This window comes from Podarcis gaigeae (genome assembly GCF_964106915.1).
Source record: "Podarcis gaigeae genome assembly, chromosome: 15".
NCBI classification, from domain to species: domain Eukaryota; kingdom Metazoa; phylum Chordata; class Lepidosauria; order Squamata; family Lacertidae; genus Podarcis; species Podarcis gaigeae.
Window position 1 is genome coordinate 18,803,324 of NC_139692.1, and position 27,756 is coordinate 18,831,079.

Sequence of the window (27,756 nt, forward strand, 5' to 3'; positions counted from 1 at the left end):
TCCAGCCAAAATGGGGCACAGGGGCTCAAAAGTGAGGTAGTTTAGATCCTCGGTCCTGTATACCTGAAGGAGCATCTCCACCCCCATCGTTCACCCCGGACACTGAGATCCAGCGCCGAGGGCCTTCTGGCGGTTCCCTCATTGCAAGAAGTGAGGTTACAGGGTATGAGGGCATTTCAGCTGAGGGCTGCTTAAACCTGAGCATTTTAGCATTTAACTTGCACACCTATTGGCAGTGGATGGGCCATCAAGGAGCTTCAACCTGTTTGATTGTTTTATATGCAGAAGACCGATCAATCCATTTCAGAGTCAAAACCATCTTGGTTTGAAGTGGTTAGTCCCCCCGGTGCAAAAATGTGGGATCAGGTTGTGCACCCATTATATTCTGCACTATGCAGCTAAACTGGTTCAGTCTTCCTTTCACTGCTGCATGCTGCAAAGCACATTTACATTTAGGCAGTGTTATTCTATAGCAACATTCCCTGCCTTTTGGTTGTAGTGACCCTCTCCACTGTTAAAATGTGGAGAAAAAACTGTGTGGGACTTTTAATGAAGGGCAAAGGAACCCCAGACCTGGTGACCTCCCAAATCTGTCTTTGGGACTCTCTGTAGACCACACCCCCTATCTAAACCACACCCCTCACCTGCTTTGCTTTGCACCCCCGTTGAGTGTCTGGGATGTGTCCCTAGGCAGCTGCTTTTCTCATAGTTCATGCCCCTTTGAGCCTGTTTGGGGAAGGGATTTGATTGACAGGGGGTGATACTCCATACAGTCTGTAGCTTAGCAGTGATTGGGTGGCTGTTTGCTCCATGTGTCTTTGTCATAGGGATGTAGACGAATTTCAGTGATGGGAATTTAAAACTGATAGAAGTTGGGCAACTATTTCCTCCTCTGTCTTCTTGGGATCAATCCTGCTACTGCCCCCATCTTGACATATATAGCTCAGCCAAATATCATTTGGGCCGCGAAACCAATGGCTCAAGAACTTCACCAGTTCACTCTTCGATGAGCAGCTGTTTTATAAAAGAGACAGTTCACCCTCCCAACCAGAAAGGCCATGGATGGGTGCCTTTCATCACCTGTCTTGGGAAGTGTCTAGATTCACAGCCCTGGGTTAGGAGTAGAGATGGAAGCAGGAAAATAAATCTCCCAGGATGTTGATTAAGTACCTTTTCCTCTTCACCCCCCACCCTCCCCGCTTCCAATCATTCTGTTGGCATTTCTGCCCTTCCTTAACTCATATATTGCTGTTTCTTCTCACCAGTTGTTTCCACAATTTTTTTTACATAAACGTAAAAAGCACTTTATGACTCCTCTTCTCAGCAGCCCCTACTAGCCACCATGAGTGGTGGTCCATCAGTAGATTGGGGTTGGTGGGGTAGGGTGGAAACATGTTTAAAATTATAGCATCAACCTGTCTGTGGCTATTCCATTCCGGTCATTAAAAGCACCCATTATGCAGTTGCAGAACTGAGGCTGGGTTGAGCAAGGCTACAACAAAAACCCACCTATCACACGTCACACCAGCCCAGGTGTATGAGAGATGGTTTTTTTGTTGTCTGTGAGCATGCTCATGTCTTTTAGAACCTTATTTGGTTGTATGTATAAATACTTCAGGAGAAGTCTTGAATACTTTTTTTTTTTTTACAACAAGCCTATGCGGTTGTTTAAAAAAATCCCCTGCTTAACCCTCCCAGTTAAATATAATATATTTCCTGTGATTCTTAACTGATGAGAATCTGTCAGTAACAGTAGCTTTTGTGAAACATCCCCATGGGTTGAGGGCTGGTGTTTAAAAATAAATTCTTTCCACCCCGGCGCTCAAAATCTCTGAGCATACCAAGAGGACTCACTTTCCACCCATCTTTTGTCTTTCTGTAGGAAACTGCACAGTGGGATGAAGACTTATGGGTGTGAATTGTGCGGGAAAAGATTCCTTGACAGCCTGCGGCTCCGGATGCACTTATTGGCTCATTCAGGTAAGTTTGGAAAAATGGGGGGGCATTCCTTCCCCCCATCCACTTTCCAGGTTAATGGTATTTTAGCTTAATCATGATTGGAATATGCTGAAAATCTATTGTCATCATCCCCATCATATTGAGTGTAGAGCGTACAAGAAGATGAACACTTAGGACCAAAACAGATGTCAATGCATTTCATGTTCTGTCACCCCCTCCTTATAAATAGTGACTGGTGTGTGTGTATGAGGCAGGACTTGTTCCAAAAGAGAGACAAAGTTGGGAGAAATGTGTATTTTAAAATTGGTTGCAAGCCTCTCAGTTTCCCATATCCCTTCATCATGGAGAACATTTGTTATTGTTTAGTCATTTAGTCATGTCCGACTCTTCGTGACCCCATGGAGCACACCAGGCACTTCTGTCTTCCACTGCCTCCCAAAGCTTGGTCAAACTCATGTTGGTAGCTTTGAGAACACTGTCCAACCATCTCGTCCTCTGTCGTCCCCTTCTCCTCGTGCCCTCCATCTTTCCCAACATCAGGGTCTTTTCCAGGGAGTCTTCTCTTCTCACGAGGTGGCCAAAGTATTGGAGCCTCAGCTTCAGGATCTGTCCTTCCAGTGAGCACTCTATGTTCCATGGAGAACATAGAATGAATCAAATCACAGGTGTGTGTAGAACAAGGTTTTCCAAAGCCACCAAATTGAGCTGTTTGCTGACAGTTGGCCCTCTTTGCTGTTAACCTGTGACCCAGCTTGTTCCCTTTTCATCCCTGTGAAATATTGCTCTGGTCTGCCTGTTGAGGATGCTTGTGTGATAACGGAAAGCTCACATACCTGGTCACCAGCCTGAGTTAGGTCTCAGCTTGTAAGAACAGAACAGCTTTTCTTATTTTGCATGGATTATTTTGTGTCTGCAACTTGCTGTGTGGGCTTCTAGGGGTGAAGAGTGTGAGGTGGCAAGGTTATGGATATAACACTATAGAATCACATAATTGTAGAGTTGAAAAGTACCCCAAGTCCTATCCTCTGCAGTGCAAGAATCACAGCTGAAGAATCCCAAACAGCTGGCCATCTAATCTCTATTTAAAAACATCCAGTGAAAGAGAGTCCACCAGCCTCTTAGGTAGTCTGTTGCCCTGCCAAGCAGCAATCACCACCAGGAAGTTCTTCCTAATGTTTAGTCAGAATACATTGGTTCAGATCCTACCTTTAGGAGCAGCACAAAACAGCTCCATCTTCAAAGTGACAAGCCCTTCAGATATTTCAAAATGGCTATCATATCAGCCCCATTAAGCACTCAGGTGGCATGGTAAGTTAGGCCATTATTATTATTATTATTATTATTATTATTATTATTATTAAAAATAGTTTTGCAGTTTAAAAATTTACAATCAATTATCCAACAACCAACATAAAAACAAGATTCCAAAGAATCTCCTGTACTTTCTTCCTCCCCTTTGTGGGTCTGTTTGTTAACCATTTCCTGCTGCATCTTTTATAATAATCCAAATCTTTTTCATCTCCATTATATCCAAAATTCAACTACAAGTGTTATTCCAATCCCACTAATGATTTTAGCTGTTTACGATGGTTTTTAAGATAAATTATGTAATTTCCCTATTCCTTATTAAAATTTTGGCCTTCCTGATCTCTGACTCTTCCGGTCATTTTTGCCATTTTGGCATAGTCCATCAACTTAATCTGCCATTCTTCTCTGGCATGGACTTTGTCTTCTTTCCATCTCTGGGCCATTAACATCCAGGCAGCTATGGTCACATACATAAATAGTCTTTTCTGCTCTGTTGGGATTTTGGCACTTGTAAGTTAGGCCAGTATTATCCCTGTATTGCAAAGACAGGCTTGGTCAAGAGAAAAATGGCAAAGCTTGCTCATGGCCAGCACAAAATTTAACCAACAGCTTTCTAGTCCATAGTGTGGTCTTGTGCCCACTTGACAACAGGCTACCAAATAATGGTAGCCATTGTGCTAGGACAAAGGACTGTTGGATGCACAGAAGTTCAACTCCTTGGCCTCTAGAAGCTGTGGCCTCCCTCCCTCCTGAGAGTTCTCCATACACCAGAAACATACTTCTAAAGATTGCCATTGGAGTTTGGGACAGTGCTGGTTTAAATGCATACCAATTCAGACCATGAGCCACGCTCCAGACTTTGCCCTGTTGAAGAGTACAAACTACAATTTCTCAATGATTTCCCAGCCATTAAAGCCAATTGGTTACACTTTGTCAGAGGTCCTCAGAGCCAGGTCTTGTCGTTCTGAATGGTTTTCTTTAGCTCCTTGATACTGCAGGTGCTTAAGCACTGCCCTGGAGCGGCAGACTTTGAATCCCAAGTGGCTGATTACTATTCCATCCTTCCAGGATGGACAGACATGGCTCCCCCTATTTCGCTCGTCTTTGTCTCCACCAATACGTTCTGCATTTCTGTGTATGTGTTGCGAAAGCTGCATTCTCTGAGCAACCACTGGAGTTGCATTAGTAAAACTGTTGCAGAATTAGGCACTCGCTTCCTGTAATGAATCTCACGATTGGGCTCAAATTATGCAGCCTCCTTAATTAAATGGCTATCAAGGGGCTGGAATGCTAAGTGGGAGGCTTGGCACCCTGAAAGTTAATTCAGTCCCAAACTTACTTGCAGGAGGAACTCGGTGTGCAACCATCCCATATACTCAGTTCTCTGAATGGTGCTCCTTATGTAGCTTATGTGTTCCAAGCTTTGCAGAAGGGGACACATTTAAGCAAGAGAACTGAAGTGGCAGCGGGACCGCCCAATCAGGACAGAGCATGCTCAGTGACGGCGGCATACCGCCTTGACTATTGTGGCTGGCTGGGAGTCTCTCTCATATGATTTTGATGGTGTGATGATTGTAGGGCTCAAAGGTTTGGACCCTTTCCTGAACAGACTCACCTACTCACACATAAAGGCACAGAGCCTTTGTGCAGAGAGAGAGAGAAATCTGCCAAATTCTGTTTCTCTCAGTTTTTCATTTTTTTCTAATCTTAGAATCAGCATTTCACATTCCTGCATTCATTAGGCATTCTTCTGTTAACATAAAAAAATTCATCGTGAAAATTCATCATCATCTTGATTCTAACCCCATCCCCCAAGTTTTTGCATGCAGTTTTGACTAATGTACTTTTTTGCATTTTCTCTCAAAACAATCAATTTTCATATACAAATGCATTTTTATGCCCCCTTTCTTCTAATACGTATACACATTTTTGCACATATTTGTTGGTTGGAAAACAGCATCGCAAAATTCGGAGAAGCGTAGATTTCAAAGGATGACTGTGTTTTGGTTCTTGGTTCGAGATGCACAGATTAGGTAAAAGGTAAAGCGACTCCTGACCATTAGGACAAGTCGTGGCTGACTCTGGGGTTGCAGCGCTCATCTCGCTTTATTGGCCGAGGGAGCCGGCGTACAGCTTCCAGGTCATGTGGCCAGCATGAGTAAGCCGCTTCTGGCGAACCAGAGCAGCGCACGGAAACGGCGTTTACCTTCCCGCCAGAGTGGTACCTATTTATCTATTTGCACTTTGATGTGTTTTTGAACCGCTAGGTTGGCAGGAGGCAGATTAGATAGTTTCTCATTAAAATTCAGAAAGCTAACAACCCCCCTCCTGCCCACCACAAATTTGTTCCTCTTCCCCGACTGCTGTTCATTCATTCACCATATTATTTTTGAGTCCTAGCTACACAGCTGTCCCAGGAGAAAGCGGAAGGTGAGCCCTCTGCATCTCTCCCCTGGCTCGCTTGCTTAGAAGAGATAGGTGAACAGGTGATAGCAGCAAGAGATGGCAGCAGAAGCAAGGCCTGGGTGCTCCAAGGGCTGGCTGTGGACTCACTGCTGCAGTGTGGACCTTGGCGATTGCCCAGTTACACTGATTCTTGATACTAGCCTTGGACACAGATAGGGTTCTCCTACCATGTCCCAGTTGTTAGCTTCTGGAGTATTTACAGTCTGGTCCTCACAGTAAGCATGGGAAGGAAGCAACAGTTGCAGGGTGTTCACAGAGATTTGCATGTATTTATTTAACAAAATTTAGATACTGCTTGCTGGAACAAAAGACCTCTGAGTGGCTCACAACAGACGGTCTAAAATCTTCCTTTAAAACACTAATTTAAAAGCAGGTTACATTTTGTAAAAAAAACAAAACCCAACCCTTTAAATATAAAATAAAACCAGTAATTTTAAAACACTTTATAACTATTAAACTCCCATGTCAAAATTCTGTGCTAAAATTACATGCCTGGGTAGGCTTGATGGACCAAAAATGGTTTTGGAAGGTGCTGAAAACAACTCAGTTGTTGATTGCCTTGCTGTCAAAGGGCAGAAGCTGAGCATGATGGGAAACTGCAGCCTTAGAACAGAGGAAGCAAGGGAGATCCTTTGGTCCAATCTAGCTCTCTCTCCACTGAGAGGCAGTGGCTCTCCAGGGTTTCAGACGAGGGTCTGTGCAGCTTTACAGGAATAATAATAATAATAATAATAATAATAATAATAATAATAATAATAATTTATTTGTACCCCGCCTATATGGCTGGGTCTCCCCAGCCACTCTGGGCAGCTTCCAACAAAGATTAAAAATACATTAAAATGTCACACATTAAAAACTTTCCCAAACAGGGCTGCCTTCAGCTATCTTCTAAAAGTCAGATAGTTGTTTGTTTCCTTGACATCTGATGGGAGGGTGTTCCACAGGCTGGGCGCCACTACCGAGAAGGCCCTCTGCCTGGTTCCCAGTAACTTTGCTTCTCACAGTGAGGGAACTGCCAGAAGGCCCTCAGAGCTGGATCTCAGTGTCCAGGCAGAACGATGGGGGTGGAGATGCTCCTTCAGGTATACTGGGCCGAGGCCGTTTAGGACTTTAGAGGTCAGCACCAACACTTTGAATTGTGATCAGAAACATACTGGAAGCCAGGGATTGAAACGAATTCTGTGTGCACGGCAGTTGCTCTACCACTGAGGAAGATTTTTAATGGTGAGCGCATGGTACGGTGCCAGGCCAATTTTAGAAATATAGGAATATATTCCAAGGGAAGCTTCATCCCTCAAGCAGAGCTCCACATTTCCACCCAGCGAAAACTTCGCTGTAGGTACAAAGAGAACTTTCAACCTACATTTGAGGGTGATAAGAGGGTGGGCAAAAGTCTGTTCCTTCTTTCAGTTTTTCCTGGAGTCAGGTGGGTTAATTCTGACAGGTGACAAAATATGCCAGGGTTGCTGAAGCTCCGTGTGTTCCCTGGGACATTTTTCGGAATGGGGGACGTCAGTTGCCACAATAAATTGTGGGGTGGGATTTCAGTTGTGTTGGGGAGAGGTTAATTGAGGGACATTTGACCTCCTGAAATTAAGCCCTACCTCTGAAAATAATCGGAATGCAGTTGTCTACTTTTATATCCTGTTTATAGGGCCAAAAAATTATGAAGAGGAAGTATATGGTTTCAGCACAAATGCAAATCTATCTATCATCTATCTATATTTATCAATCATCTATATATCTATATCATCTATCTATCTATCATCTATCATCTATCTATCTATCATCTATCATCTATCTATCATCTATCTTCTCTATCTATCATCTATCCATCTATCTATCATCTATCTATCTAGCATTTATCTATCTATCTATATCTATCTATCTATCTATCATCTATCTATCTATCTATCTATCTATCCATCATCTATCTATCTATCATCTATCATCTATCATCTATCTATCTATCTATCTATCTATCATCTATCATCTATCATCTATCTATCTATCATCTATCTATCAATCATCTATCTACCATCTATCTATCTATGTGAAACATTTCAAATTCACTGTTCATTGTAAGTTCTTAAAGTGAGGTGCAGTGCACATCACAAATATATCCAAACTGGTGAAACAATCCAAATAACTAGGTCTTTACCTGGTACTGAAACGGGCCGGGATGAGCGTCAGTGGCAGATATGCTTCAGGGATGGAGGGGTTTCCAGGGACAAGGTGCCACTGAACATAAGGCCCTTCCTTGCCTCACCTCAAATGTGCGCCTCCAGTGGCAGAGTGTCAAGGAGGGACTCCCTGCACATTTTCAGCCAGCGAGGGGGTCTTGCTTCAGATATTTGACTCCCAGGATGTTTAGACCTTTATAGGTTAGACCAATCACCTTGAAGTAAAGGTAAAGGTAAAGGGACCCCTGACCATTAGGTCCATTCGTGGCCGACTCTGGGGTTGTGGCGCTCATCTCGCTTTATTGGCCGAGGGAGCCGGCGTACAGCTTCCGGTTCATGTGGCCAGCATGACTAAGCCACTTCTGGAGAACCAGAGCAGCACATGGAAACGCCGTTTACCTTCCCGCTGGAGCGGTACCTATTTATCTACTTGCACTTTGACGTGCTTTTGAACTGCTAGGTGGGCAGGAGCAGGGACCGAGCAATGGGAGCTCACCCTGTCACAGGGATTCGAACCGCGACCTTCTGATCAGCAAGTCCTAGGCTCTGTGGTTTAACCCACAGCGCCACCCGCGTTCCCTCATCACCTTGAAGCATGACCGCAAATCCAGCCTTTGAGTCCATGCAAGCAGCCGGCTGGCTGAATAGATCATGTTAGGAAACAAGATATACAAAATTCATGTTTTGTGTTTGTGCGTGCATGCAAGAGAGAGTGGAGTGTGTGTGTGTGTGAATATTCTGTAACCACCGAATGCAAGGATTGCAAAACCAGGTTTGGCCAAACCTGCCGGTGATACCCCAGAGTCCGATCGCGCTGTCTGGCGGTGGGGACAGCACGGTGTCGGCCCATGTGGAGAGAGCGCTCTGCAGCCTCTCAGCTGTGTTTTCCCTTCCCCTCCCTCCCTCCCTCTCCTCTCTGGCGCACGCTGCCTCTGTTTGTTGTTGTCGTTTTGGCCCAGTGCCAGCAGCTGGCTGGCTGCCTGCCTGTTTTGCGGGTACAGTATGTACAGTGAGCGTCGAGCCAAGTTTGTCATCATGAAAGGTTTTTTTTCCCCTTTCCTGCCTGCCTGGGTGGGAGGGAGGGAGGAGCTGCTCTGGTGCTCAAAAACAACCGTGTTAAATTCCAGGGCTGTTGTTTATGAAAGCTACCGGCACCCCCTTAGGCTGTTTTATTCCAACTTTCTCTGCCCCCACCCTCCTTTTTTGCTCTCCCTCCATCCCCAGATAAGCTTACACTGATTTGACTGAATGAAGGCCTCCTCTTAACACTGGAACAACGGATTGTTTTTTAAAACCCGTTTCTTTCTCTCTCTTTCTCTCTCTCTCGCGGATAAATTCACAACTTGTTTAATTAGAAATTGACTCCCTAGGTGGACCAGCCAGCCCCCCTATCTGCTGTCTGTCCCATTTCCCACCCCTGCCTGCACTTAACATGTTTTGTAGTATTTGGCTATATCATTGTAAAACCTTGGGCTTAATTGAAGTTAGAGCTGCGTGTGCGTGGCGTTTTTTAATTTCACTTTGGATGCGCGTTAACTAATCAAGTGTTTACGAGCGATACCTGATGATAGAGGGGGGTTTTATTTTTTAAAAAATCAATTAGCAAACAATAAACCCTCGCATTAAATAACAGGATTGATCAGGGCAGCCCCTGTTCCCGCGTGCCCTATGGAGGTCAGGGCTGCCGCGCTGCCATCAGAAATGTGTGCATCTTTGTATCGTGCACCGGGGGACTGAAATCCTTGCTCTGGACCTCTTCTCAATGCCCTCTCTGTCCACCAGAAATGCAGCCACCCACTAATGGACCAGCCCTAAAGAGAGAAGAGCTGATGAGATTCCTGGTGGGGCATATCCAGGTACAGTTGGGATTTGTCTCCCATATGAAACCCTGGAGGGCAGCTATAATACTGCAATACTGAGTTTGATGGACCAAGGACCTGACATGGTATATAAGGCATCTTCCTGTGCTCCTAAGAATGGCTTAGCTTTGACCAGGGTGGGTTCGATTGAAATCAAATTGATTGAAATCAAATTGATTGAAATCACGATTGAAATCACTAGTCAGTAAGACTTGATTCATTTATTTATTTGCAGAAAGACTAATTCTTGCTGGTATAATCTTAATATTTACAACCAGAGGAAGGTTTCATTTTTGGAATGATAAATTTTCAGAGTGGTTTTTTTTCTTTACAGTTATATCAAAAATTACAAGATTTGGTTATACTATTAAAATACATAGAGTGATAATTATGAAATTATTGTGAGGTTTAATAAGTTAACTGTTTGTATTTGGAGAACTTTTCTGCTGTACTTTATTGGAAGGAGAAAAATAATAATTTCCTTGATAACAATTTAAACAATTTATTTAACTAAACAGGCATGTCCAACTCCCAAGAGACTGCGATCTACTCCCAGTATAAAAAAAACTGGCAGTGGTCTACCCATTGTCATTGGAGGGAGGAGGAGCGTGCGTGGGGTGGGTGGGTGGGTGGATTGCCCAGAGTTGTTAAGCTATTGGGGGGGGGGAGGATTGCACAGAGTTTTTAAACTTTCCCCTCTTAACGTTTTGTACTTGATAAGGATCCTGTGATCTACCAGGATCAGCCAGGGATCTACCAGTAGATTGTGATCTATTGGTTGGACATCCCTGAACTAAAACAATAACATTATAGCATATGTATCCATGTTTGTTAGCTGATGTGGTTAAACATTAAAAAAACCCCCACACCTTAGACTGAGTTTTAGCACACACGAAAAACATAAAACAAATCCTTATTTCCTGATGAATCTCCTTTTGACTATAATGTAACTTAAATAGAAAACTATCTTTAGAAAGATTTTTCCAACAAAAGCATTTTATTTTAAAAATGCAATTTAATTTTTTTTAAAATCTGATTTATTTATTTTTTAAATTTAGATCATTGATTTTTATCCACCCTGGCTTTGACTAGGATTCTGGGTGTGCGACAGAGAGGCAACCTGATAGTTTTATTTGGGATAATGTGATGGTTTAGGTTCATCCCTAGGTTTCATTCGTCATGGTTTTAGAGCCAAGAAATCTTCCCCAAATCAGATTGGCAGTGAATGTGATCTTAGCAACACAGTTTTGCAGAACTGGAAGGGGGGATGTGGTTGGAGAAGGGCGGAAAAGGGGACAATAATGCAGAGAGGAAACAATACTTCTGCTAACACCCTCGTCTGATGGCTCCCCACCCTGATCCATCTAGGGAAACCTGACCACAGAACATTTGTCGGATTGGGAACCAGGAGGGTAAATCAGAAACACACTTCCAGATTATTTCTGAGTGAATCTTAGGTAAGCAGAAGAGATGGGGCAGTGCAGTGGCTTACCAGGTTCCTTTGAAAGCAAGAAATCTCCACTGAGCTACAGCAGCTAAGAGCCCTTCCTAATCCTGCACCCTCTTCTTCCAGCAATTTCTCTAATCCATTTTTAAACCTTGTAGGTGCATAAGCAAAATCCCTACTGGGCCCCAGGTGTGGATTCTTCTATCTTCCTTTCGTTTCCCTTTCATCTTATGAGTGGGCTGGTGTAGCTTGCTGTTCAGAATGCTCTTGAGGGGTGTTTTCCACCCACTTCCACTTCCAGAGGATCAATCCCAAAGCAAATTCCTAAAAATGAAGAGGTATTTTTGGTGATGGCTCCCTGTCTATGCAATGCTCACCCCAGGGAAGCTCGCCTGGCAACAACAGCCAGACTAATAGGTTCTCTTCTCTCAGGCATTTGAGTGTTGTTTCTTTTCCTGCCAGCCGTTGATTATCCTCTCCCCCTTTTTGTTGATGATACCCATGTTAGGCAGTGGTGAGCTTGTTGTCATGTTTTGACTGCTTTGTTTTTTAATTATTTTGTTTTCCTCTGTTGCATTGTGCATTTGCTTACATTTGTAAGTTTGCTTGTAATGTTTGTGCAAAGCAGATAATGAGCTGAATAATATTTAGAAATAATAATAATGTCATTTTTGCATATGGTGCCCTTGTAAGGCCGATAAGCAGACAATCACAACATGGGCGCTACAAAGAGCACGGAGGCAGCAGTGTTGCGAAATGTTGCACCAAGCGGCATAAAGATCAACACTCACAGTGCCACTCTCCAATAAAACCACTCCATCATTGTCCTTTCTGTCTATAGTTTTGTGTGGGTGTGCTTTCTCATGGCAGTGTTTATAGCAACTATTGCATGCATGCTTGAAATAACTATAGGTATCCAAAGCACACAAACCCTATTTGTTAACATAGGCATGGAACACATGGGGCAGTGGCATATGGTAAAAATGGAATGTTCCTAAGGCACTGATAGGTAACTACAAACTCTGGATCCAACTCAGATTGGCCACACTTTCTGCCTCCTAACTCACCCGTGTTTGGGCAGAAAGGAGCAGACTAGTGTGCCGGGATAAGGAACCCAAGATACCCATCTCTGCTCCGGTTCCTCAATGAGGGTCATTTTGGCAATTGCAGAGATGGGTTGAGGACGGGTTTCAGGTGAATGAGAGTGGCAGCAATCCATGCTCCCTACAGATCTTTCCAACCTGGTCATATGCCCTCATCAATGTGGTGGGGCATTTCTGCTCCCAGTGAGCAGGGCTTCAAAGGCAAACTCTGAAGCTGGGTTGTACATTGATGACCCAAGTCTTGCCACCATGGGTGAGTTGCCATCAACGTCCCCCAAGATCTACAGATCTTATGCCATTTTGAAAGTGGAGGATGCTTTTTAACACCTCTCAAATTATGGTGATATAGGGCCATGAGTGTCCATGGCACCTGTTGATCTGATGACATAAGCAAATGGAGATGTCCCTCACCCTAGAAGGTCCTAGTCTCACCTTTTGGCTCATTCTGGGTCTGTTGTTGTTTATATGAACAATCAACTTCAAGCATCCTTTGCACCATGACTGCTGGAGCAATATACTGGGTGCAATTGAAATTTGGGGGTCCCGGGGGGGTCTGTCCTCATGTCACTCACTTCCCCTTTCTTCATGAGAGCCTTGAAAGGGAGAGGCTGCCTTCCTTTCCCTTCCCTCTGATGTCTATGTCTCCATGAAGGGAAAGTGAGGCAGTGCCGGCTATTCGACTTCAGCTGCTTGTGTGACAAGAATAGAGAAGTGTCCTGCTAGAGACAGACGGGTGGATTTGGCAGCCTGGTGCAGATGAGGCTGCTGAACAAGGGGTGGCAAAATGCACTGGATAACAAAAGAATACCTAAATGGGGAGGGGGGGGGAGACAGCAACCGAACTGTTACCAGCAGCCCTCCTTACCCTGCTTATTTTGATGCAAGGCCTCAAATGCAACCCTATCTGACACCCCAAGTCTTGCTTTCCTCCAGTAATAATCAGGACCATCTTCTTGCTACCCAGTTGTAACCTTCTTGACCAAAGCCTGTGTGCTTCAGAAATGAGGAGAATTCATGGGGAAGGAGTTTATCGGCCTCCTTTCCTTCTCCACCCTCTTGCCTCTTGTTCTTCCTGCCACTGGACTCCGTACTTTCTCATTTTCCTGCTCCTGTACCTTGCACCCTTTCCACCTACAATATCCAGTGCCTTGCCTCTATGCTACTCTACTTCCCTTAGTCAAACAAGTTTCCCACATCATTCAAAGAATCTGCACGGTGTGTCAATATTCTTGTGCTTTCATTTCCCCCCTAAGCAGTGAGGCTGATTATGAATATTCCATGGTACCCACTCAGCCCTCCTTTAATGACTCCATGAGTCATTTGGCATTGGTCTCTCTCTCCCTCCCTTTCACTGTTGCCCTCAAAGACTTATTTTCAAGTAGTTCTAGAGACACCTTTAAAAATCAAGTATCTTTTCCTCTAGATCAGAGTGGCTAATCTGGGGCCCTCCAGGTGTTCACAGAATCACAGAACTGGAAAGCTCGCCTATTCCAATCCCCTGCAATGCAGAAATATTTCACCTAACATGGGGCTCGAATGCACAACCCTGAGCTTAATAGTCTGATGCTCTACCAGCTGAGCTATCCCAGTTGGCCTCCAGTTCCCAGTATCCTTGGCCAAGTGACCCCAAAGGGTTGCCTCCATTCAATGTCCGTCATGCTGAGAGACCCACTGAAGCCAACAGGCATAGCTGACTTCGGTCCACTAATTCCAGTAGGTCTACTCGGAGTAAAAGTGAGTTGGATGCAACCCAAAGGAGCGGGCTTTTTAAAGAGCAAGAGGAAAAGGAAGTGCTCATGTTGTTCCAGAGTCTCTCTTAAAAAACCCCACTCACTCTCTTCCTTTTCTCCCCTCCCCTTCTCGCCGCCTCGAGTTTTGGCCGCCATCCCGAATTTATTCCCAGAGTGATGTCATCGGCTTGCTGGCAGGGTCTGGATGTTCTGCCAGCATTCCAGAGAGTTTATGATCACTGGCAGATGCGGCTCCAAGAACACACTGTACCCAGAGCAGAAATTAATGCAGGCTTGAGTGCCGTCCAACCCAAGAGAAGGGGGGGAGAGAGAGAAAGAAAACACAAACTGTTTAATGCTGTTTATAAATTATACACTTGCTGATGAAAAATACATTTCTTTCTCTCTCTCCCACCCCGCCTTCCTGCCTTTCAAACCACCCCCCCCCCCAGCTTTCAGAGTTTAAGCTGACTAGAATAATATGGTTTTGCGTCTGAGCTCCTGTTCTGGCAAAGATCTTCGCTGCTGCTGATGCAGCCAGCCAGCATGTTTCCCTCCACTCCCACCCCCCACCCCACCCCCAGCAACCTTTACCTGATGAAATACATTTTATTTCTCAGCACTCCTGTCTGCCTGTCTCTCGTTCTTGTTTTTAAAGCTCCCTTCCGTTCCGCTATTTACAGCGTTCTGGCGAGAGCCCCCCTCCCCCCCCCGACCGTGCACCAAAGATGATGCCACGAGACCCTTCTGAAAGCCAATAAGTCATGGATTATTTTTGTCCGGTGCCGTTGGCGGTTCTGCGAACTGTATGGGTTCTCCACCCTCTGGCCAGCCCTTCATGTTTTCATTTCATTTCATTTTTTAAAAAAAGCTGGTAGACCTCTGCACGAGATGGAGAACATTCTAAGAGTTCAGCGGAGGTCACTGTATTAGAAAACACCTCTCCATCCTTTTTTGGGGGGTGGGGGGTGGAGGCAAAGGGACTTCGACCATGTTTGCAGCTAGCCGTCAGCTGAAGATCAGATGATGAGCTGATTTATTTATTCAGAACCTTTGCCCTCTCCTTTCCCCCTTTTGTTATTTTAATGTACGCAGTCCAAAAAAGCACACACACTATTGTTCCTCACCCCCCTCTTTTTTTTCCTGCATGGCTTCTGTAGTTCCCCCTTCAACCCCCCCCCCAACCCAACCCAACAAAAACCTGCTAATGTTTATCATTTGCCCAACAGGCTCGACAGATTTCTGCTTCCTCTCCTGCATCTCAGCTTTAAAGCCCCCTCGTTGCTAAGTAGCAGCCTCCCTGTACTGTAATGGCCTGATTGTGTATTCCGTTCAGCCCTGTATCTTATTTTTGTATGCAAGGCAAAGTGTTTTGATGGAGGACGATTGCAGAAGTGTCTGGAGGCTGTTTTGGAGTTTTATAGGCCGTACAGTACACTCTGTGCCTTCTGAAACGGAACACAGGCTGTTGGGTTTTTTGGAATGGGGTTTGTCGCCATCGCCCCCATCCCACCCCACCCCTTCCCAGCTCAGTCTGTTGGATAGAACATTACTTTAAGGGTGGGGGAGCAGCAATTATGTAATAACCTTACTTTCTCTCGTGTGTGTGTGTGTGTGGTTTGGGGGTTTGTTTGTTATTTTGCTGAACCAAAATGACACACGGACCCAAAATAGATGCTCCACTCTTTCCATCCTCAGCAGTGTTCCGCAGATTCACAAGCGTCTGACTGCACTCCTCATGGGAAGAGTGGCCCGGGTGCCTTTGAGCCTGCCTCCCCTGTGCTTTCCACTCCAAAATGCTGATTTCCCACCCACCCTTTCTAAAATTCCCTTTAAAGAAGCTGCCCGTTGAGCATGCACGCCTCGCGCTCTTGTTGTCTGAAGGAAATCAAGAGGCAGAATTGATGTCTTGGTGGCGCGCTGAGAAAGCTCTCAGCCGCCCCTCACTGTCTGCTCACGGAGAGGAGGGAGGGTGAGAGGCAGAAGCCATATTATCAGTGACACCTGAGCATTCATCTGTCTTGCAGCTATTAGCATAGGGCGGGATGCTCATCGCAGCCGTGTGGATGGGCAGCGAAAAGCTGGTCCAGAGAAGAAGCGGGAGCCCTGGCTAACAACAGTCCGGTGGCAGCCATCTAGGCATTAGCAGCCGCCTCAGGGGAGTCAGGAAGGCTCAGAATCCAGTCAAACATCTGTTGTAATTCAGAAGACACCAAGTGATCACATGATGCCATCTAAACTCTCCAGCTCAATTGCAGTGATGCCCTTCATACAGGCCTGCCATTCAAGGCTGTTGTGGGGATGCTTCTGTGCTTCCAGTAGCGAGGATGGGCCCTCTGGGCACCATTTAGAGTGGGTGGTTCATCTCTTCTGGCCACAACATGGATGGGGTTTGCAGAAGACCCTGGAATAGTTATTGATGCCTGAAACCAGGACCTGCTAGATCAGTGGTAGAGCATCGGGTCTCCCAGGCGGAGGGTCTCTTGTTCAGCTCCCAGGATGTGCCCTCCATGTCTTCCTCTGTTCCTAGAGTCTTTATCCCCCTTGTCCAATGTGGATTTGGGGAGATGATGCCAATTACTTCTGCACCAGGATTGCAACAGTCTAGCTTGGTTTGTGTCACTGATCCTTCAGGAAGGGATTCACTTACACAGACGTTGGGAGTTGTCGGGGGCAGGCATTATATTCCTTTAACAGTCTGGCCCAGACCATTATCCTGTAGGTTTGAAAATGAAATAAGACCTCAGGTATGATGACGTCACCCTAACAGTCATGCTCCGCTTAGACGTCTGTTGTTGAACTATATGTACATTCAAAACAAAAACTAAGACGCACTTTTGATGAGTATATGTGTGATAGAATTAGTAGTAATCTGAGACATGCAAAACTGGGAAGGTCTCTGTGTGTGACATTTTATGCCATCTGCTTCTTTATGCAATATGATTTTAAGTATATATATATGTGTGAAATTTGAGTGAAATTTGGGTGTGGAGGGGAGGGGGGTCTTTTTGGGGGGTGCAAGGAGCAGACACACACAGAGAGAAATCAAACCAGAGCAAACCCAGTGGCTTTTTGTGGGCAACAGAAGAAACCAAGGGACTGGGGTAGAGAACAGGCTAAATTTAAAATTGTAATTGGCTGACTTCCACAAGCTTGCGGGTGTTTTAATGACTCATAATAACTTCATTTAAAACCAGCTGAGCAGAAAATAGATTGGAGAGGAGCCTGAGGCCATTATGGATTTCTGTGGGGTTTTTTTTTCTTTCTTTCTTTCTCTCTCTCTCTCTCTCTCTCTCTCTCTCTCTCTCTCTCTCTCTTTCTCTCTCCCTCTCTCTCTTTTTGTCAAGAACAGTTTTCAGCAGCCAGCAAGGGCACTTGGAAGACTTGGCTGTTTCCCTTTCCGAGCGTTGGTGGTCTGCCCAAGAGAGATTGTATAGAATCCAGCGTTTTGTGTTTTTTTAGACTGATTAAAAATAGATGCCTTGAGGTATTATTTTAGCATCAGTGTGTGGGGAGTGTTGTTGTGTGTGCGTGTTCTCCCCCCCCCCCTTCCCCTTTGCACTTTTGATGTGGTAAATGGAACATAAATAAAATTGTGGTTGGATTTTTTTTTAAAAAAAAATGACTGAATTAATTAGGTAGTAAAGTGACGGCAATGCATAAATTTGCTTTGCCACTTTTTTACTTTTTTTTTTACAAATCCATATTTGTCTCCCTCCTCCTTCTTTTCCTCTTGCTTCCCTCCCCCAATTTTAACACTCACACTATACAAATATAGCCCACGTTTTATTTTAATTAATAGCACATGGCCCTCACTGGCTAGCAGGGAAAGGGAGTATCTGGTGCCTGTGAAATTTCTGAGGATTGCAACGTCAGAAAATATGCGAGTTATGAAACTGTGGTTGGAAAAGGGGATGCTGTTTGGAGTTGTTCTGGCCTGAACTCAACAGCAAAGGTTGATGCCAAGAACGTGACTGTTCATTTTCGTGGCGCTTTCGGTGTAAACAGGCTAAATATACGGGAGAGGGGAGTGTCTCTGGGTGTGTGCCTTTATCCCCTGATCAGTTAGGGTGGCGTGGTCTATGTTTTATGCTAACGGAATGGTCATTGTTATGATGAAAAACGGGATGCAAGAAGGAAAGTTTTGTGTATAAGTCCTCTCTGTGCAACCAGGGGCACATCCCAGCTCCTGCAGGGTCCCATCTAGTGGGGAAGTCACGTTGCCCAGGTTCAGGCTGGAAGCAGCTCACCACTAGGGGTGGGATAATAATAATAAGTTATTATTTATACCCCGCCCATCTGGCTGGGCTTCCCCATCTGGGCGGCTCCCAACAGAAAATTAAAAGCTCAGTAAAATGTCAAACATTAAAAACTTCCCTAAATAGGGCTGCCTTCAGCTGTCTTCTAAAAGTCAGATAGTTGTTTGTTTCCTTGACATCTGATGGGAGGGCATTCCCCAGGGCGGGTGCCACTACCGAGAAGGCCTCTGCCTGGTTCCCTGTAGCTTTGCTTCTCACAGTGAGGGAACTGCCAGAAAGCCCTCAGAGCGGGATCTCAGTGTCCGGGAAGAACGATGGGGGTGGAGACGCTCCTTCAGGTATACTGGGCCAAGGCCATTTAGGGCTTTAAAGATCAGCACGAACACTTTCAATTGTGCCTGGAAACGTACTGGGAGCCAATTGAGGTCTTTCAGTACCAGTGTTATATGGTCTCAGCGGGATCCACCCATTTCAGGTCCCTCAGTTTCTCAGTCTTCATTTCAGTTTTCCATACAGCCATTTGTAAATTTTTCCCTAATCCTAATGAAATTCCTTTAGGTTTTTCCTGTGAATATCTCCTAATAAAACACATTTTTTTGCTTGCAGTTTTGACTAATGTAAATAGTTTAACAAACCGTTTTCCCTCAAGCATTTTTTATATGTTATCTCCAGCAATACATTCATTTTTAGTTTCCTCTGTTAAATGCAATTTTGTAAACGTTTTTCGCTTAGAGAACTGCATTACGAAATTTGGAAAAGTGCGAATTTCAGAGAAATTTCAGATTCTGGCTGTGTTTCGATTCTCACGTTCGTTCAGAAAATGTGAATCTTCAGCTCTTAAATATGAACTCAGTTTTATGCCCCATCCCAACTCACCACCACCATATTATTTTCTTTTTGGAGCAGAAAGGTCTACCTTATGCCAGGTGAGGTCTTTGCCCATCTGCCTCCATCTGACTGGCAGCACCTATCCTAGGTATTGGGCTGAGAGAGGTCTAGCACTGTCCTAACTACACAATCCCACCCCCTCAGCTGTATAGTCTTACTCTGAGTTCAGCTTCTTATCTTGCTAGCTTCTTTTGGTTTGGCCAAAAAGCTCAGTTGTTAGCTCCAATCCAAATAACTTTATTGTACTATTCATTGGACATGACAGAGCTGAATAAAAAATACAGTTGTTAGCTGAGGAGCAAGCTATTACATCACTAGAGAGCAATTGCACCCAGGAACTGTCTATTCCCATTCGTTTCTATGGGCTTGCATAAGAGAACTCCTTGGTATCCTGCATCCAGATTCCAGAGCACCAGGAACCACAAGCTGCCAGCTAAATCAAGCAAACCCACACCATGTTGACACAGTCCAGCAAACAAACCACTCCAGATGACTCAGGCAAGCGATCCAAGCCACTAATCCCACATTGTGGGAGACCATATAAAACCCAGAATCACCAGCTGTTCTGACCCAGGGAAGATTTACTTTCCAGTTCAAAAATAACCCCAGTGTGCTTCCCACTGGGGCGTCGGTTGGCTACTGTGAGAAGAGGATGTTGGACTGGGTATCACCAACCAGAACTTCAGCATGATGGGATCATGTTCAAAATACCTTTCCAGAAGGTGTCTTTGGGAGGCTAAATGCAGATTCTCCAGCTTTATTTCTTTTCAGTAGATCTGAATTGGTTGGGTTAATCAGTTGGCCTTATGAGAAGCTGCTTCCAGATTGTTGCTCAACACAACATGCAACAATTGGGAATGAAGAAGCTTGGACTGGGATGTTATACTTTCCAATCTGGACGCAAATGAAACCATTTAAGTCATACCAGTCCATTGAAGACAGCATCACATCTTGAGGTGGCTTCATGGACTGGCTCTCCTAAATGTTTTTGTGACATCCCTGGGTTACTAATCCTCTGGGCACAAGCTGGGAACTGGCAACTCTTCCACTTCTCCTTTATTTATACAGAAGGGATGTGGGTCGCTGCTCATGTGATTGGCAGGAAAGCCAACATCTGCTTATGGTTGACAGCCCACGCACTGTGAATGGAGCCAATCAGCTTGAACAAGGAAGACGAGCCTGGGAGCCCTTAAGCAATCCCATGTGTTCCATTGATATATCTGTCGATTGTCACTTCCCTCCAGGGTGGAGCCCTTGTACTGATCAGTTGCTCTAGAACAGGGATGTCCAACAGGTCGGTCGCGTTTGACTGGTCAATCCCCAGGAGGTTCCTTTGCAGTGGCATAATAGCATCCAGCCCCACCCCCTTGGCCCATCCTCCATTTTTGCATGATCGCTGAAATGGCAGATGGAGTTTTTGCTGGGAGGCAGATTGTTTCTTTAGCAACCTGTTGATGAGTGACTTTCCACCTTTCCCCCTTACTCAATTCAGAAATTTTCCTCTCCATACAACTTTGACCTGATCACTGCGAGTTTTTTTATATGTGAGTAGATCACAGTCTGTTGGGAGTTGGAGATCCCTGCTCTAGAAGGATGAATGCAGAAGGCCGGCCAATGGGTTAGGCCATTTGTTGGCACTTATAAAAGGCATCAGCAAGAGAAATAGACACACTGAAGGGGTTTTGGCAAATAGGCTTCTGCTGCCAAAGAAAGCAGCACTAGCATTGAGATGTCTTGGTAGTACAGGTGAGAAATGGTCTTACTCTTATGCCTAAGAGGTGATAAGTGTTGTATCACTCCTACCCTGAAGTGAATGCTGCTTCAAGCTTATTCATCTTTTCACCTATCCTCACAAGTGCTGTTGACTTAGCTGAACTTGGAGGAGATGGCATTCTTCTCCTGGTGTCCCTTAGTGTGACTCCTGATCCTGGCAAAATCTGCAAGTCCCTTATCTGACCATTCTGAATCCATCCTGTCTTACCTTCTTACTGCTCCTTCCTGTCGTTCTCTCACTCTTCATCTCCTTCCATCCTCCTCCTCCTCAAATGTCGCTGCAGTTAAGAACAGTTTAATGGGTACAGAACAACGGGCACCTTGCTAAATTATAAAATGGCTAGGTTTGGGAAAATATGAATCATTGTTTACCTGGCCTTGTAGTGGACAGCAGCAGAGGGTGGGGTGGGGGGTGGGCAGTTTCACGGAAGGCATTTGTACACCTAAACAAAGGGTGGGGGGGAGAAAAAATCCCGAGGTCATTTTAGTGTTTGAACAGATGCTCTTCAGTGATCTGCTTGAGAACATGGAATTGTAAATTTGAACTGAATTACTTAAAAGAAAAATTTGGGCGTTTGGGAAGTCAGAAACATTTTTTGGTTGGCCTCTGCTGAAAGAAGAATATGTCTCTTGTGCTATAGCAACTTATGCCTGTTGCTTCCCCATAAAATTAAACTAATGGTGGTTATAGACAGCAATTCTGCTTAGTGATCTTACCTTCTCCCCCACCATTGCCTGAAACTTTAATCGCCGGTTGTGTATTCTCAACATTACCTGTTTTCAGTTCCTCTGTTACAACCCAGATCTTTCCAGTTTCTCAGGCAGCAATTTTGATGTCATTTTTAGTTGCCAGGTACACTTTAATAATACTCTGATAATAATACAGGAAAAGTGCACAGTTTAGTGCTCTTGCTTCTTGCGTGGCCTAAAATGAAAGAGAAAAAGATGAAGGGAAACTCTGAATGCCACTCAGGAAGAAGTCCCCCCCCCTCCTGTTTTGTATGCAAAGCTTCTTGGTCGTCAGAGTGTTTAGGTGTCCAGCTCCTTGCCCCTTTCTGAAAATGCCAAGCACAGCACCATGTAATGTAACACCTCAATTATGGGGAGAAGAGAGTAGAAATCAAAGCTATGAAAACCGACGAGAATCTTTACATCCAGCAGGCTGGGTGACGACAATTAAGGTTTTAGACACACCAAAGGCAATTGGACAAGTGTCATTTTTAACCAGTTAGAAGATTTTTACTACTTCCTAACATCAGAAGTGCCACGAACCAGGGAGCCCCAGTTCTTCTCCTCAATAAAGCCATTAAACTGAAGGGGTATTGGGGAGTATTATGGGGTGTCTAAAAATAGCAAAGCGGTGCTTTCAGAACAGATGAGTGTGTTTGGAGGCTCCCCCCCCCCCGCCTGCTATCCTTTAACTGGCTGCGTATTTTGTGACCCGCTGGATGTTTTGCAGAAGATATAGACAGATATTAAAGACTTGCTGCTGCTTTATTCTAAGGAGCTGGGGCAGACAGCTGGCAGTTGATCAATTGCCTCTGCATTTTTCAGTGCCAAAGCCCAGGGGAGGTAGAAGAGAATCTATTTTTTTCCTTCTTCTTTAAACGAATGCAAAATAGGTAAGAGTTCAGAGAAGGATTTGTGGATGTCCAGGTGCTAACCTTTTTTTCCAGAAGATTTGCCAAATGGAATCCAGTGGTTTTATATTCAAGACCAGCAAATGCTTTCTGTTCTTCTCCCTCCCACCCACCCACTCCTGACTGCCCCTTTTCTGGTCCGTTCAGCTGATTCCCCCAACATTTGCAGGAGATAATGGACGCACAGCCACTGCAAGAACAGGATGTCATTCTAGATGAGCCCTTGGCCTCATCCAGCAACACTCCTCTTATGTCCTTATGGTGTTGCTCTGTTTTGTGACTGATGTGGTTAGAGTGTTGGACTGGGACTTGGGAGAGCAGGGTTGGAATCCCCACTCAGCCACAAAGCTCACTGGGTGACCTTGGGACAGTCACCATCTCGTAACCTAAAGGTAAAGGTAAAGGTACCCCTGCCCGTACGGGCCAGTCTTGACAGACTCTGGGGTTGTGCGCCCATCTCAAGAGGCCAGGGGCCAGCGCTGTCCGGAGACACTTCCGGGTCACGTGGCCAGTGTGACATCGCTGCTCTGGCGAGCCAGAGCCGCACACGGAAACGACGTTTACCTTCCCGCTGGTAAGCGGTCCCTATTTATCTACTTGCACCCGGAGGTGCTTTCGAACTGCTAGGTTGGCAGGCGCTGAGACCGAGCAGCGGGAGCGCACCCCGCCGCAGGGATTCGAACCGCCGACCTTTCGATCGGCAAGTCCTAGGCGCTGAGGCTTTAACCCACAGCGCCACCTGCGTCCCACCTGCGTCGTAACCTAACCTCCCTCAAAGGGAGGATGTGAGGATGAAATGGGGAGGAGGAGAACAACTATATACACCACCTTGAGATCCTTGCAAGATACAGGTGGTATATAAATGCTATCAAAAAAATAAAAATAAAATATGGATCACCTTGCTGTTGTTGTTTTTTTATATTCTGAAGCCAGAGTTTAACATACAGACATGCAATATTTGATCTCATCCCAGGAAGTCCCATGGACTCGGACCATAACAGATGGGTCATAGCTGTGCTATGCTTTGGATCAGGTTTCCTCAACCTTGGCCCTCCAGATGTTTTTGGCCTACAACTCCCATGATCCCTAGCTAGCAGGACCAGTGGTCATATATGATGGGAATTGTAGTCTCAAAACATCTGGAGGGCCGAGGTTGAGGAAGCCTGCTTTGGACCATTTGCAGGAACAGTTAGACACACTTGAAACCACAGAAGGTAATTTTTAAAAACCCCTCAAGGATGTGACTGCATAAAGAGAAGAGTTCCTCTTCCTGAAATCTTTGAGGTGTGGTCAGTTAGTGAGGATGCATAAGACGGGTTAAACCCACTTTTAACTAAAATATGCTTTTGGGGACCAATTTCTTAAACCCTTTACCATATTTTTGCATGGTGGTGGTGCTCCTGTTGCAACCCAGCTTGGATCAAGCCATGACCCACAAGTTGAAGACCAGTGGCATAGAGAGGTGCTCTCTGCATGTGTCCAAGAGCTGTCCAAGAACTTCCTTCGCCTTGGAGACCCAGCAAAGGCAAAACCTAACGTATATCTAAATGGGTAGAATGGCAGCATTATGCTTTACACCAAATATGTGGAGGAGGGAGGAGGGAGTCTCCAACACCAGAAAGTGATGGACCTCATCACAAGAAGGAGGCCTCTGACACCAGAGAGCAGTTTGAAAACACTCCGACTCACAACAGTGCCAAGAAGGATTTTATTTATGTATCGCCTTATACCATACAATCTCAAGGTAATTTGGCACCATAGTACCGGAAAAAGATGCAAAAATAGATGCAATTAAATAAAGATTGGCTACAGAGGGTAGGGCCCTAGCCAATGGATTCACATTACAAGAAAGGAGATTTCAACTCAACATTAGGAAGAACTTTCTGTTTGACCGGGGAACTGACTACCTATTAAGGTGGTGGACTCTCCTTCCTTGGAGGTGTTTAAACAGAGGTTGGGTGGCCATCTATCATGGGTTATTTAGCTGTGATTCCTACTTTGGACTAGATGACCCTTGGGTCCCTTCCAACTGTACAGTTCTGTGACTCCACCCCTTCTTCCCAGCTGCCCTTTTCTGTTTTGCTTCCTTTCCCTCTCATGTCTACACTCCCCAGCACCACTCCTCATCTCCTCATCCTTTCAATTGTTATATACACAGACACACAGAGAGACAGAGAGACAGAGAGACAGACAGACAGACAGACAGACAGACACACACACACACACACACACACACACACACCACCCTGCCCATCAAAGAACCTTCCACAAACTCTTTTCTAGCTTCCAAGCAGATATGAAATTCGATCCACTCTTGAGTCATGTTTATCATAATCATCTTGTGCCTCCCATTATGTTCTCACACTGCCCAATGTACAAATCTCTGCTCTTCAAAGTATGTCCCTGCCTCCACTGTTGTTGAATTACCTGGGCTTATGGATCTCGGCCTTGCACCATCCCACTCATAATTGTACTGAGATGGATGGAGGTTGGTACTCTTCTGAGTAAACAAGATTGACTTCCCAGGGTTCTTTGACCAGCCTCTTTGTGGACTCAGGTGCTACAGCAGAGACAATTCATATGTTTGGCTTTGTACTCCAAATACCTGCTTTTCTACTTCCTCCTGGAGCCTGCTCTTTTCCTTCAATTCCAGGCTGTTCTGCCCACTTCCTATCTACTGCTTAAGAACAAAAGGAGAACATTGTTGGATCAGGCCAGTGGTCCATCTTGCCCAGCATCCTTTTCTCACAGTGGCCAAACAGATTCCCAATGGGAAGCCCAAATGAGTGCACCTACATTTTTGCTCCTCATGCTCCCCGGCAACTGGTATTTAGAAGCATACTGCTTCTGACAGTGGAGGTATCACATAGCCGCCATCTTGCTTCTTGGCCTCTGGCTACACCTCTCTTTCTTTTCGTATGGGCTATCTGCCTTCACCCTGACCATGTTCCTCCCACTCTGGACACAGCAAGGCTTCTCAGCTTCTACTTGTAGTGCATACAGATGGTGATTCTTAGATGAAAACTACCAGTGAAGGATAAAGAATTTGCATACCATCCCAGCTCACTTGTTCCCACTATAAGTTAACCATGAGCAAGGGCTCAAGGACCAAACCCAAATTCCAGACCCAAATCTGGAAACCCAGCCAAGTGCACAAGCATCAGGGTCCTTTTCTGATTCTGAAGGGAACACTGAATCTCTTCATTATGTGATCACAAACCCAAACAAACCAAAAACTAATGACTATACAAGCAAAATACCGTAACATACAAAGTATATTAGATCAGGAAAATATAAAACATGTCTAAAGTGAGCTATGCAGCATGTTGCCTTAAAATATGGAAATGAAAAGTAAGTTAAGAATTTAATAAGAAATAACCAGATTATAAATTGCAACAGCCATTGGACAGGATAGCATTTATCAGGGAAGATTGCCTTTCGTGTTTTTGCAGCCAGAAAGAGAAATGTAGCCCCATTCTCTGCTAATAATCTGTTTGAGTCTGCCAAAAGGTAGGTCAGATCCCATTTGGAAGCCCTACCTGGAAAGTTTTGAGAGAAGAGGAGCCACCAATCGGGTCATCTTTGTTGAAATTATAGTGAAGAACCACATGAGCAAAATATTCTTCAACCTGCTCTTCAAAAGGACAGAGTAATTCACCATGAGGGATAGCCTCAAATTGGCCATCCAGTACAGTGGCGGGCAAGCAGTTTGGACTAGCTTTATTGGAAATCAAGCAGTATTTGGGCACAGAAGGAAACAGAAGTAGCCACCATAAGCCCTTGTGATTGGCAGGCAGCATGATGTCACCAGATTGGGCCAGGCCTGTTGACAATACAAGGAGCCAATCCTTCTGGGGTTGGATTAAATGTCCTGCAAACCTGGACTTGGCCATGGTTTCCAGACTAACCCAAGAGTCTCCAGCCAGGTGAAATGCAAGTGGTCCTGCTTGGTGCCTCAAGGTTTCATCTACCTGTTGAGCATCAAGAGTTAGACGAGTAGAACTGTTAAACTTTCTCCTATAGCTTTTAATAGATAGCAAGTCTTTGGGACATTGAGGCAGGCTTTTGCTCACTGTTGAGTTTGGAAACATTTCCCCCCAGAATTTGGAGTTATTTGCCAGCCTCTGGTTTTATGCCTCAGTTCTCCATCCATGCCCATTGCTGTCACCTTTTTCAGCCAAATGAGTGCTGGGTCAGCTGCAAATATTCCTGGATTGTGACTGTACGGCAAAGAGAGGAATTGGTTTTGGAAGAGCAGGGAGCTTGCCTTGGGCTTTTGCAAAAGGGGTATGTATTGCAGGTGCCAACTTTCTTCCAGTCACCCATGCTGGAAGGACACAGGTCAAGGGCCTGGGGTGAGGGAGAGGGTAGAGCATAGCGAGGACTTGCTGTCATTCCAGAGGACCTCGGTGACTCTGCAGAATCCTGCCTGAATGGAAAAAGCCGCCTGTTTTTGCCAGCTGAGTTGAGCAAGTATCTTTATTAAGCAGAGGGCCCATAAATCTGCTTGTACAAACACCAGCGGAAGACCGGCCGAGGAGCTGGTGCCAAGGGGATGAGGCATGTTCTCAAACACACAGCTGACTCTTGGCAGCACACAGGGTCCCATCTCTCCAGGGTCAGTCATCGGAAGATATCTTTATACTGTAGGCAAGTCGAAACAACTTGCTAAAAATACCACCTTTTATCTTTTCTCCCTTCTCCCCTCCCCCACAAAAAAATCCCACCTAAAACATTGTTTATTGGGGGGGGGGGGACAAACCTGTTTACATTAAAGCTGCTAGCTTCAACAAGAGGCTTTAAAAGAAAAGGAAGAAGGAAAAAAGCCTGCAAATAACCATCCCTTGATGTATTGCTTTTGAATGTTCCATCCCCGATGTTCCGTGCTTTTAATAAATATCTCTCCTTGTTTTTCTGAAACCCTGGTGTAATAAGCACTGATGCTGGCTGACATTTTCCTGGTGACTCACATAGTAAAATTAACATTGAACTATTTGCATATTCAATCGCTCTGTTCTCTGCCTTGGCTTTAACACTCTTTCTCTCCCCCCCCCCTTCCTCCACCCTCCAAACAAGTCCTTTTATGCATGCATACACGGCAAGATTTCTGGCCTGGTATCACTTTTTGTTTTGCTGATTTG

The 27,756-nt window shown here is 45.1% G+C and overlaps 1 protein-coding gene and 1 long non-coding RNA gene across 5 annotated transcripts in view; one reads left to right on the forward strand and one right to left on the reverse strand.

Moving 5' to 3' along the window:
- ZBTB16 (zinc finger and BTB domain containing 16) overlaps positions 1-27,756 on the forward strand; it is a 190,948-nt gene that overhangs the window by 79,525 nt on the left and 83,667 nt on the right. For all 4 annotated transcript variants that reach the window (XM_083714002.1, XM_083714003.1, XM_083714004.1 and 1 more), the window contains exon 3: positions 1,883-1,980. In XM_083714002.1, the coding sequence (XP_083570128.1) occupies positions 1,883-1,980 (98 nt within the window). The remainder of the gene's footprint in view (positions 1-1,882; positions 1,981-27,756) is intronic.
- Positions 19,766-27,719, reverse strand: LOC310832424. Its single transcript, XR_014558289.1, has 2 exons — positions 23,378-27,719; positions 19,766-23,001 (listed from the first exon to the last, which is right to left on the reverse strand). It is a non-coding gene; the product is annotated as an uncharacterized lncRNA (long non-coding RNA).